The 13,327-nt window shown below is 37.2% G+C and overlaps 1 protein-coding gene across 7 annotated transcripts in view; it reads left to right on the top strand.

The window, feature by feature from the left end:
• The window catches only part of DCAF6 (DDB1 and CUL4 associated factor 6), an 82,069-nt gene that overhangs the window by 47,303 nt on the left and 21,439 nt on the right, over positions 1-13,327 (top strand). For 4 of the 7 annotated variants that reach the window (XM_064643565.1, XM_064643566.1, XM_064643570.1 and 1 more), the window contains 5 exons: positions 3,035-3,094; positions 8,852-8,957; positions 11,491-11,606; positions 12,401-12,484; positions 12,657-12,978. In XM_064643565.1, the coding sequence (XP_064499635.1) occupies positions 3,035-3,094; positions 8,852-8,957; positions 11,491-11,606; positions 12,401-12,484; positions 12,657-12,978 (688 nt within the window). The remainder of the gene's footprint in view (positions 1-3,034; positions 3,095-8,851; positions 8,958-11,490; positions 11,607-12,400; positions 12,485-12,656; positions 12,979-13,327) is intronic. The other 3 variants (XM_064643567.1, XM_064643574.1, XM_064643577.1) reach the window with 1 other exon arrangement.

The following is a 13,327-nucleotide window of genomic DNA, read 5'->3' on the forward strand; positions in this document are numbered from 1 at the left end:
CCAAAATAGGTAACTGAGAGCTTATTCACTGTGCAAAGCAGTTATTCATAGTTACTAAAACAAGTATTTAATTTTTTAGATTAAAGTCCACTGTATTTACCGTGTCTGGGACTTTTAGAACAGGTCCCACTGCTTTAGACCTGGAGCTGGTGTTACAGTGATATAAGGAAGAAATTTTTTTAGCCAAAACAACAGAGGTGGCATGCTAATATTCTGATGAAGTCAGCTGCTGATTGCCCAAACTACAGGAAGATCCTTCAGCATGTAACTGACCTTAAAATTATCTTCTATTTTCTGTTTGAGGTTCCCCAAATTTATGAATCTCCAGTTCCCTCTTTAAGTGGTGCTCCAGTTTAGAATGTACTGGTGACATTACAACCAGTGGTGAACTGCTGGTGAACTGCATTGGGATGTAGACCCAGCCTGTGAAGGCTCAGGTAAGAGTTTGGATTTTTGTTTGTTTTTTTAACTATATGGCACAGTTTTGGTAATACTTTTTTTTTTTCCCAAAAGCTTTATAAGAAATTACGAAAGTATTTTTTCAGATTTTTTTTTTTTTTAACAAAACAAAGCCATATATTAAAAAAAGAGGCATTTACCTGAACTTCCCTAGGCTGGTTTCATGGTCATGGTTGTTTCCCAGACTGCAGTGCCACTTCAAGAGGTGCTGGTGATCTGTGGCTTCAGGGAACTTGGAAAGGACACAAGTGAGTTTAAAATTGCTACAAACTGAGCTCTTAACCATGTTAATTTGAATATTTAGGATGCTTCCTCTGTGTTGATTAAATATTCTCTTATTACAAGTAAAATGCATTCACAAAGTTGTATGAAGACATCAAAGTCATAGTGAGATGCAGGAGGTTTAAGCCTACACTGGCATGGACTACTACCTAGAAAAATCTTCATTTTCACTTGCTGTGATTCAGTGATGCACATGGTAAAACACACCTACTTTGTTACTGTTGCATAGCATGAGGTCTTAATAAAATCAGAAGTGCTGATAATAGGGTTAGTAAATGTAATTTCTTATGCTTCTAATAAAAATATGTTAGTTCAGTCATGTTTCTTCTGTTCATCGGGGTCAGAATGAAAGAGCTGATGATATTGGCTTTTCCAGCCAAGTGGAATGTTTGGCAGCATGATAAGCATTTTAAACAAGGGCATAAAACCTACGGAAAGAATTGGAGTGCAGGAGCAGAGCACGACTGGGAATCGCTGTGCTGCCTCCTTTGGCTTCTCAGCTTTCAGTCCAGCACCTCCCCTCCCTTTGGCACTTTTGATACAAGTTAATCCCAAGCATGGACTTTGTGAGTCAGAAATCAAAGCCAGCCTTGGAAAGGAGGCAGCAGATTGATTCCTCTGCTGAGTCAGCTGGAATACAAGTAGATCATCTTATTACATGAAGCATCTACACATCAGCTTTTTGCTCTGATTTATGGTCCAAAAAGTGGCTTACTACTGCACTGGAAAAACTACACTGTAAAGACTTCTGTTCTAATTTAGAGATCTTATGTAAAGCACACTTTGCTTTTGCAGAGTGAAACGTGTTAACAAGTCTGCTACTTAAGAGCTGCATCCCATCTGAATCTAGGGGGTAAATTCTGTGGTCTGGCTTGGGTGTGTCTGGTGTGAGGCAGAGGCATGGCTGAACAAAGAAGACCAAGCAGAAGCAATTTTATGTTCCTCAGTTATGGAAATAAAATCTATAAGCCCAGTTACCAAAACAAGCCAAAACACAGTGCCCCAGACTGTCCTGGTCTCTGTTCTTTGCTCCTTCTCCCCTTCCCTATCCCTGGTATCAGTGTAAGCAAGGAACAGACTGTGATTCTTGCACCAGTGGCTGGGAGTGACGTATTGCTTGAGGATATATATATATATTTATTCAAATCAGCTTGACAATTTAGCAGGTTTTATGGCTGTACTACGAAATAGGTCATGCTGGTGATTCTGGCCCAAACCTGGAAGGGAGCTTTGTGTAGGAGAGAGCATATTATTTCATTGCTTTCCTTGTGTAGGATTTAAATTTATGTTAAAATTCCTTTAGCGTGCTGTGATGCTGATGAACTGTGACTCAGTTTATAATACAGGGTATTAAATCCTTTTAGCTTAGGATGAATTTGTTTATAACAGAAGATTAACAAGTGGAACCAAAATATGATAGTCTAGCCAATATCTCTGAAATACTGCGTTCATTTGTGTACATCAGCTCACCTTCAGATAATACAGAAATATGATCTGCTCTTCAGGGGTGACAAGGAAAAGAGACTCCCAGGAGATACCAAATGTTGCATCTGTCATGTGTCTGCACAATGAATGTAGTGCTGGTGATAGTCATTAACTGGTAGTGTCTAGGGGAAAAAAAGTGCACTTAACTGCTGGGGAGGTTGATTATTTTATTTATTTATTCATTTATTTCAATTGGTATTTTTATAAGACAGAGTGGTGGGGTGCTGTGATAAACTCATAGACTTGTTCTCGGTTATGAGGTGCCTCAGAGGTGCAGCATCTAGGAATGCAGAACTACCAAACTCACACAAGTGGGATGTATTTTGGTGCTTTGATGCTTTAAAACATTATTATTAAAACAGTATTTAAATATTGAAGGTGCTGGTATGCCATTGAGTATTCTATGTTGAAGGATAAGTATTCTGAAACTTACATTTATCCCATGGTTTGAAATAACTGTGTCATTTGGTAGTTGGAGCAAAGGCTTTACGAGCCATGACTTTCCAGTGTTTTTCCTGAGGTGTTAAAAATCTGAAGAACACAGTAAAATCTTTGGTAATGAACAGGAATTTTCAGTATCAAGATGTCAGCAAGCTTCAGGCTTTTCAGTGAATAAATAATGACTTGAAACAAGTGGCTTTGCTTCTGTCATGCCTAGAAAATGCAATATGGCTGGCTGCTCTTAAAACAAACCCAAAGCTTCCTTATGTTGCTGCTTTTTTTTATTTTAAACTAACCTATGATCGTGACATTGCTGTGCAGTTCTCTGCTGCTTATGTTTTAAGTTGAAATCTCGTTTTTGTTTCAGATTCTCCTTCTTCAGTGGTTAACAAACAGCTTGGATCCATGTCACTTGATGAGCAACAGGGTGCGTGTGACAGGAAAAGCGCTCTCCCCAGCCATAGCTGATTGCAATGCTTCCTTTTCAAATTGCCTTTCATGATGATAAACAGTCTAAAAATGCTGTTCATCTGCATAAAGTAGAGTTCTGTAAGCAGATCTGCTGGAAACTCATTAATTATTTAATTCTCAGTATGAGTAACAGAGTAAGGTTTTCAAAAGCCATCCTATGCTCAATGCTTAATGCAATTACTAAAGTTCAATGTAGGTGCAGTAAATGTCCTATGTACTCTACACACATTTAGAATAATTTTCTAAAATAATAATCAAAATTACTTCTTTAAACAGGTTTGGTTTTGTTTTTTTTTTCTGCATGGTTCTTGGATCAGAATGCAAATACCAAGATTGAAGTAACATATAATCACATAATGCCAAATCAGTTTATTTTACATTCTCAAGAGAGATGTGCAGCTTTGTTATTCTTGCAGTTTGAGTAACTGAGGAGCACCTGTGGCACTCGGGTGCATCTTTACCCCTGTAACCCCTTGTCCTGCCCTCCTCCTGCTAAACAAGGACTGATGTTGCTCTGTAGGATCCCTGTGGGCTGGGGGTAGAAAGGACATTTGTGAGCTTTCCCTATGCCCAGTCTTCAAATTGTGAGCAGTGAACTGGGTCATAGGTGACCCCAGTCCAGCTGCACCAATGCCACCTGTGCGGAATATTTACGCCTGAATAATTAATGAGTGATAGATGCTAATTTAAAAATAGATTTCCATACACTCTGCATTATGCTCTGTAGAGCCTCTGAAGAGATTTAATGGCTCAAATCCCACAAAAGAGCTTTCTGTTGTCTTGTTGCACATTCTAAACTAGAAAGCTGTTTTGAAATCCCACTTCTGAAAAATAGCCCGTTTGGCAACTGTTGAAAGTGTGGTTTATTTTAGGGTGCCAGAACAGAGGAGGGAAAAAAAATAATCAAGCTGTGTTTCATATTGACAAAATAAACTCAATTTGTGGAATTATATTTTGCGATGAAATAGCTTTAAACCTCAGTGTGTAAATTTGCTAATTCTTCATGGTTCAGTAGCCAACATCAATCCAATAGTCAGGTTTAGCTGGAAAACTTGCTTGTAATTAGTGGCCAAGTTATGCTTTTCTGTTAGGAACACAGGATAACACATCATTTGATCAGAGTAGAATAATGTAGAATTAACATTTAAAGTCTGTGTGTTTACTGAGGTTCTTAAAATTGTAAAAGTTTTGGAAAGCTGTTAAATTGTTCTATGAAGTTATGAAATCAGCCCAACTGACAACAAAGATAAAACCAGAAGTTTTGGTCCCAGGAATCAGTTGCCAAGTTTGTATCATATTCTTCTTCAAGCAGGATCAGTTGTCTTAACAGCTAGTTTGTATTTTTAGTTGTATAATTGTAGTTTTAATAGACTCTTAGGTTTTATTTTTTTCTAGTAGTTTTTTTTCTGCATTTAAGAAATTACTTGAACTAATGTGAAGGGATTTCCTTTTGTAGAAGCACTCCAGGTTTTTCAATATGCAAAAACACCTCCCCATTTGTTTATCAGTACACCAGTTTTTCTGTTTCATTGGTAGACAAAGTTACTTCTAATTTTGAAAACCAGGAATTTGAAAAGGGAGCAAATTTATTAGGAAATCCATTGTTCAAATGATAACCAGAAAGAATAATTTGCTGATGTCCAGTTGGATTTTTGAAGTTAAACTGCTTTAGTTTCACTTAGTATTTGAACAGAATACTCAAAATACTGTAAGTAGCTAATGAAGGAATTTATAATAGTTCTTTTCATATAGATATATAAATATTTCGTTCTTATTCCTGTCTTTTCTTAATTTAGTACTGAATCAGCTGCTGTGTTCTGTTGAACCAGTCTCTCCTGTTGGCATTTATGTTTTAAGACTGGTTTGGGGTTTAAAGATCTCATATTGGAAGCACATACATTTATAAAGCCATAATTCTGGTAGTCCAGCAGAAGCTCTGAGTCATTCCTGTCTGTACAAAATGGTTTCAAATGCATTACAGTGACCTACCCTGGATTTTTTTAAAAAAATTTGGGGGATTTTTGGACTGTGATTGTAACAATGGAGGGTTGGCTGTTGGATCTCTTGCAGTGTTAGGACTTTAAGGTACTGCCTGAATTGGAATGAGTGAAGAGGGAACTTGAGGCTCACACTGTAAATGTGCCCATGTATCCCAAACCATCACAGTGCTGCTTCCTACAGACACAGAAGCCATACTGTTTACTGATATTTCTAGATATTACTGTGAGGGTTTAGTAATCTGTTATGGTGATGGGATCATCTAGACAAAGAATTTATATTTTATTTTTATTATTTGATTTTTCAGTCTTCCCTTATACTGACTGGTATCAGTGTAACAGTGTTTAGTCAGAATTCCTCACTGGATAAAGGAATCTCCACACTTCCCTCCAAGTTCAGCTGCCTCTGATGAATTTTCATGTGCTAAGCCTTCCCAGTGAATTCCTATTTTCTGAAACACACCACCTATTTTTTTTCCTCTTTGGATCAATTTTTCTGCCTTCAGAAGAATCTTTCTTTGGTCTTCACACAGAATATAATGCTGTATAGGAATTATTTTGGGTTTTTTTTCCCATGAGAAATCATCTATCCTCTTCTCATGGGGTTGCCAATAGACTAATGACTAGGACAGCATTTGAGATGTGGGAAACCAGCTTGAAGTTCCTTAGGGTGTTAGTTTAACTAGACTAGCTCTGTAAGCTTGTCTTTATGCATTTCCACTTCATAGCTGGGAACCCCAGTCTTTGTGAAGTTACACTTGCACAGGTTTCTTTTCTAAGGGAAAAAGTGTCTCTGAGGGTTATTGTTGTCAATTGTGCACTTTGGGTTTGTGGTTTTTTTTAATCTAGGGTTATGAATGAAATTCTGTCTTCAGTTTTTAAGGGTGGTAGTTTAAAAGTGCTTTCTTCCTGTAGGCACCTGGAGAAGGGACAATTTAATGGGAGTGTGCTTTAGGACAGGGCTGTTTATGAAATAAGACTGTAAGTTGTTGGTAGTATCTTTAAAGTATAATGTGTTTGACTGTAAAACTAAGTAAAGTTTCAAGGCATTTTTGAGGAATTTGGAATAGTTGAGTAAGGTGTTGACAAGCTACAACTTCTGCTTGAAGCAGTTTATTACCCTACTAGAGCTTGCAATCAGAAATAGTTTTGGCAATAGCTGTCCCCTAAAAAAATGGCAGAAGCTTTTGCTCTTCTTCCCTTCATTATCAGTGTGAAGTAGATCTGTCCTGATGGGATGAACAGAGTAGAGAAAGAGAACAGTTCTTCATTCAGCTCTAGGCTGTCTTTGGCAATCACATTGTCCTTTCCTGAAAACAAAGAGTTCATGACTTCTGGGTTTTATGTGCCTTCTCTGAAAGAATGTTCAGTTGTGTATTAGGCAAAATTTATTTGTTTTCTTCACAGAGGCTCCCATTCAGCTTTCATAAGCAGTGTAAGTTTTATACAAAATATTGAACAACACAACTAATTCTGTGCAGTTTATTGCCAGATTGTTGTCTCATCTGTCTTTTAAAATGTCTCTTGTCCTTATTAGTGTCTATGTTATGCCCTAAAGCTACCTTAAAGAAAAAACTGACCCAGTCCCAATTGTAGCTCATGTTGTAGGTTTAAGAAAACTCTATTACCCAATATATTTTAACAGCTTTCTGTTTCCAGAAATTTGTAAAAGTAATTTCTCAGTCAGTGCCCCCTTTGGATAAGTCTACAGCAAATCTTCCACCTCTTTGGGTGTGAACAAATATCAGCATTGCTTCCAGGGTAAGTGTAGGCACAGGACAGTCTTTATGCATCTTGGTTAAATTTTCAGGTGTTGAGATTTTTGAGAGAGGAAAGCACTGTAATGATGATGTTATCTGAGCTTTATAACACAGGCCTAATATTGAATTAAATTCATTATAGGGTAGCAATGTTTGGTTACCGTGGTTGGTAACATTAGCTGGGTTTGTGCTGAAGCAAACATTGCACAGCAATGTTGAAGTCACAGCACAGACATTGTTTGGTGCTTGTCTTGACTGTTCACAGCACTGAGTGGTCTTTCTTTATCTGGGTTCCCAATTCCAAGATAGGTCTTGTCTGTACCTATTAAAAGGGAGCTAAAGAATTCCCCAGCTCTGTCTCTTTTGACTCTTTCAGTGTCAGCTCCTGATGACTTGTGCAGTGATTGGAAGGATCAGTATTTGTACTTGCTTAGGGGTGCTTACAGTTTGACCAGACTTTTATACAAGGAGATGTTTGCTCATAGGTTGTCCAAAAATAGAGAAAACACCTGTTTAGTTAAGAAAGAGCATGTCATTTTGGTTCAAACTACCTATATAGAACTATAAAATATTTTCTTAGATTTTTTTTCTTAGTTTATTTCAAGAGTTGGAGACACTACTTTTGATCAGTTTTATCCACTCTGACAAGAGTGTAACAGGAATCTTTATTTTAGAAGGACTATGAACTTTTCTTTGCACATAATGAGGCCCACACCATGTGCATAATTAGGATCATGGTTGTAATTGGTTAATTCCCTTTCACATAAAAATATTTTATTTTTTCTTTCAGGGTTTTTGTGGTATGGTTTGGTTTTTTTTAATTTCTCTTCAGAACATAGACATAAGTATTTAAAGTTCTTTGGCACAGTTGATCACAGCTCTGATCCTGTGAGTGGGCTTCTGCTTGTCAGCAGTTTAAAAATATGAGCATTGATTGTTAGGTTAAATTCTTATTTGCTGTTTCACAGTTACTATAATTTAATTGCATCTTCTAAAATAAATATCCCGTGGCAGTATTGTAGCCATTACTGGTATGATAATGGCCTTTTTAGTGGGGAAATTTGTAGGTTTGTGTTTAAATCAAATGTTAAGTTTTAATGGATTTACCCAAAGATGATCTGAAGCTGTTACTTTATTATACTTGTCAGAGTGCTGCCAATACTGCAAGTATATTTATAGTCAAATTTCTATATTCTATAGGAAAATATGGGATGGTTTTGTCCAAATAAAAAACTCAATATTCATGAAAAGCAAGACTTACATGCTCACATGCAGCAGAGGACTCATGGACTCGCTGTGGTTTCAATGTGATTCACTTCTGTTGCTTTTGGACATCGTGCACAGTTTGTTTTGCCAGTGCTCCTTTATGAAAGGGTTTTTTTTTTTAAACATGAAGCTCTTGGAACACGAACTTACAGTGTTTTATGACAACTGGCTGACAATTTACAGCAGATCTAAGGGTATTGGTAGTTGTCTGGTTTCTAAGTAGGCAGCAAAGTAAAGGGGATGGTGATTTTTCTAGACTGCTGGTTGTGTCTAGATCTCATCATCTTTTTTTCCTGTGTATTTACTGAGGCAAAAGGGCTGAACACCACTTAATTTAGTCTTCTTATTAATATATTTATTAGAAAAGGGATCTGCTTATTAATGATTAGATTGTGTGTACACATACCTATCTGCAATTTTATTTACTTGCATGTTGAAGGACAGCATCTCCTTTGTTTGCTCTTATAATTAGAAATAATTTTAGATGGTTTCTCAAGCATTGCAAATTCGGTGTGTTCACTCTGAAACTTTTTAACTTTTTGCTTGGCCTGTAAGAGACCTTAAGCTGATATTATACATGTTACTGCTACATTTGGCTTTGCTAGGATAACTAAATGAACCTTCAGAATTAGAACAGCTTTGTGTGTGTCACTAATTCCCATTCAAACTTTATCAACCCCATATTTACAGAGAGTGATAAGCCACGAGCAGGAACAGGTGAACCAGTGCTAAGTTTGCACTACAGCACAGAAGGAACGACGACAAGCACAATAAAACTGGACTTCACTGACGAGTGGTAAGAAGTTAATTTTGGTTTTGAGTGGTTCATGATCAGCACATCAATAATACTTGTCAGGCACAGCTGTAGGTAAATCATTTTCCATGTGATTTATGTCTGGTTTTAGGTGTGTATAGACAAATGAAATGGCTGTAGTCCATAATGCATTCAGAACATAAGACAGCCATACTTTAACATCACATTTATACAAGAGGGGTTTTTTTGTGTGTATTTACTGTGAATCTCTTTAATGCAAACATAATTTGAAATGTGCTATTTTCACCAAACCTGGCATAATATCAGTGGCTTATAAAGCAGGGTAGTACAGGGATGGAAAGGTGGTCCAGGGGCTGGTGCTTATGTTTTAATTCTCTGCTCTACTAGAATTCTCATATGGTATTCTGCAAATTAGTCTTTCTGTGGCCCAATTCCTGAGTTGTAAAATACTGAAATTAGTATTTCTGTGTCCTAGGAGTGTTGATGAATGCATAAGGTTAAGATATCAACTTTGTGGACTGCTTAGATGTTACACAAAAGTGATGACATCCTTTTCAGATAATAAATGCACTGTCTAATGGCCTGACTTACTTGGTTTTGTATCAGTCTATCAGCAGAGCATCTCAGGATCTCCCAAAATAACCACAATCCTTACTTTATTTCATCTTACTTCTATTCCTCTGCTTATGTTTTCAAAATTATTGTAGAAGACAGTAAGTAGAAACGCTTGCTGGCATTTGTTATTGAGAGGGGGAAAAAAACCGCACACCCAAGCATATTTAGCTACTCTTAAGTGCTGTGGCTTTAGACATAAAATATACACTTTGATCACAGCAGTTTGGAAACTTCAGACAGTGATTCATAAGAACGAAGATTTTGCCTGTGTGAATCTGAAACTCTTCATTTAGAGTCCAAATCCAGCAGGCTTTGAAAAAAACAGTTCTGCTGTAATGCTTTTAAGTAATTCTGCATTTAGTTTTGTAGTCATGTTTGTGTAATGCTTTAGGATAGACAGATTTCACAAGAGAAATCAATAAAGAAAGTGAACATGATGGTCAGAGAACTGAACGCAGCTTTGGTGGTGGGTGGTGTTGGCAGAGGTTCAAAGAAGGGTTGTGTGGAGAACTGGGGAAAGGGAAAACCTGCTATGGAAGCAGACAGCAGGGCTTAATGTAATGAAAGCATAGGGGGTTATTTTGCTCTCTCAAAAACATCCTCTTCGTGTGACTGGTGGGGTGAAAAATAACATTGAAGTCAAAATTAAAGCAGGGTAATAAGTGAATGCAAATTGAGCATTGGGCTAGAAAGTAGATTACTAAGAGTTAAAAAACTCTTAGTGTTTAGACCATGATTAAGTTTATAAATGAGGCATGAAATAGTAAAAATGCTCAATTTGGTGTCTAGCAGTACCCTTCTTGTCTGGCCATTCAGAAACAATGCTGAAAATCCTTGATTTAGAAGAAATACTAAAAGGACTACCAAAAACTTCCCTATGTTCTGCAAATTCAGTACAGCAATGACATGAATGAGCAAAGAATATTGCTAATCAAGATGAATCAAATTTAATTTAAAAAATAAAAGTACTGATTCTCAAGTCCTAGATTCTCAAGAATTTAGACTAAACATGGTTTGTGCTGCTTCTAGCAATGTAGCATATGAAATATTTAATAATAACCTACACAGGTAAGAAGATGTTTGTAAAGAGTCAGTCTAAATTCTTGAGAATCATGCTTACAATTGTCATAACTCATCTTTGTTTTCTGCTTTTGTCCAGTGATTTACATAAGTTTGAGGCCACATCACAGAAGTGGGACAGGAGAGACTGAGAGAGCTCAGCAATCAGACTTTGCATTTCCTAAAAGAAGATCTTTGCTGGAAAGTCTAAAAACATTAGTTTTGATGACATTCAGGACAGCATTTTACATATTTCCAGAGGAATCATTTTCCTTATTGTAAACAGAAATTGGTGTTCTGCAGTAGTTATCTAAATATGAATGGGGAGTAAATGTCAAATACCAGCTTATAGTAAATCCTGAGAAATAACAAAACTTTGAGAACTGAAAGTCCACACCTCAAAAGGTACAGGAATTATAACTAAGGATGAAGGGCCTGGAGAATTTTAACTGAACCAAATTTTTCAATTGAATGGGATAAGGTTATTTATTAGTGCTCAGCTGATAGCTTGCCATACCTCTAATAATACCTCTGAATATTTATATGTGTAAAAAATGTACAAATAGTGAAAAAGACTGAATCCTTTTGAGTTCCCACAATAGTTGGAAAAGCAATGAATAAATTCTTTGAAGGTTAAAAAAAAGGTAGGAAGGAGAGAACAGGGTTCTGTGATGCAGAGGAATAGTGTGGGATGAGTGGCAATGGACATAATAAATGAGAATTTTGGAATTGCTGTGGAGGTTGTTGGTTGTAGCTGCTGCCAGGAGTTACAGAACAGTGGGACTGCATGAGAAGGACAATGGTGTCAGGCTGTGCTTTTTAAGGATCTTCTCTGTTTACATGATTGTAAATTATTTTCCTTTCATGTGTACGTTGACAGGAGCAGCACAAATTCGAGCTCTAGAGGGAGTGGAACTCACTGCAAAACTGAAGGCCAAGAAGACTCTGTAAAAACAAAAGCTCTGGACGAGTCGGGGCCTGAAGGTGAAGAAGCAAGTAAGATCCAGCATTATTTCTGTATTGCCAAGGCAAAAATGCTGCTCTTGTGTGTTCAAGACTATCAGTGCACACAATGGGAGCCTCACAGACGTGCATGTGAAGGCAGAATGCAGCCATCACAGAGCATGAGATTTTTAGGAAAGAAAAAGACACCAACCTGAGATGGTTGCAAGTAAATAGAAACAAAGTTAACTTATCCTGTCTTGAGTTCTAAAACCATTGTTCTTTTTTCTTAAGGGCATACTGTGCCACAACTTGTATCAAAGGATAGGACCACTGCACTTTGCAATCATAAATGAGTGCTCAGTGTTTTGTTACATTTCTTTCAACCTCTCACTGGATTTTGTTACATTGGGGTGTCTTGGTCAATTCATTGCCAAAAGGGCAGTCAAGTCAAATGACTGGTTCCAGAGAAATGTTTTAAAAAAATAATTTCTTTTAAGGGAGGGATAACTTAATTTGTCTTCAGAAATAATAGCTTTCAGTAAGTGATCATCTGTATCAAGAGTATTAATGCTAGTTTTGCAGCTAAAGTTCTCATAGGATGTCAAGTAGATTAAGGAACAAGAAAGAAATAGTTTTTTCTTTGTTAATGTATTGACCTGGTCAACTGGATAGGTTTATATTTATTGACTTTTATGTGACTGATATCTGAGATTTCAATAAAGTGACACATGGCCTCTGAGGGCATTGCTTTGGTTGGTTTGACCTGGTATCATTCAGACTTGCTTGCATTATAGATGTGCATCCAAATAAAATCATGTGATTGACTATTAAATTGTTTAATTCAGGAGTTCCTGATGAATCTCACAAGGAAGACGTGAGTGCTGAAGAACTGAAAACTACAGATGAAGCTGTAGAGACAACAGAAGCAAGTATGTATCTGTACTCTTTCAAATAGTTATAGGAAGGAGTAGAGAATGAAAATCTAAATTTTTTATAAGATTTCAGTATGCATAATTTAACTTCTGTGACTGCTTCTGGTGTCTTCTAAAATAGACTGTAATCATTAATGGTGGATTTATATTCCCCAACATTTTCTGTTAGCTGTATCAGATGAACCTGGTCCTGAGCATTCTGGAACTCAACCAGAAAAAAATGGCCCCGACGCTGACGCTGCCTCTGGGAACGTGGAGGAAGAAGCCTCCTGTGAAAGGAGTGTGAACCAAGACACTTCAAATCAAAGTACTGAATCCACTGCCAACTTGCTTGCTGCAAGTGATGAACCTCAGTCACACGCAGAACCCTCAGGGCTTGCAACTCCAGATGAGTCCTCCACCAGGACCTCAGCTCTCCAGGAAACCGATGACAGTGACGATGATCCTGTTCTGATCCCAGGGGCGAGGTATCGAGGAGGACCAGGACACAGGTGAGGGGAACACTGAGCTCTGCTGGTGCTTGGCAAAAGGCTTTTTTTATAATTTTTTTTTAAATTGTTTTGTTTGTTCGAATGAAAGATCTAGAAGCTCATGCCTCATATCATTAATTAAAATAGCCAAGAGCTTGATGGCTGAGTCTAATTTGCCTGTATATAAGACATGTATAGCTATAATTTCCCTCCTACCTCGGCAGGCTCTTACAGATCTAAGACTCTTTGTGGTTATTTCTTGACTGCTGAATACCTCAGTGCCAAATATTTGCAGTTAATTTTTTATTATTCTCCCTGTAGTCATAAGTATAGAAAGTTCATAAATTTGTATGTAGGGTACAGGGACTTA

Source organism: Pseudopipra pipra, chromosome 2 (assembly GCF_036250125.1).
Source record: "Pseudopipra pipra isolate bDixPip1 chromosome 2, bDixPip1.hap1, whole genome shotgun sequence".
NCBI classification, from domain to species: Eukaryota; Metazoa; Chordata; class Aves; order Passeriformes; family Pipridae; genus Pseudopipra; species Pseudopipra pipra.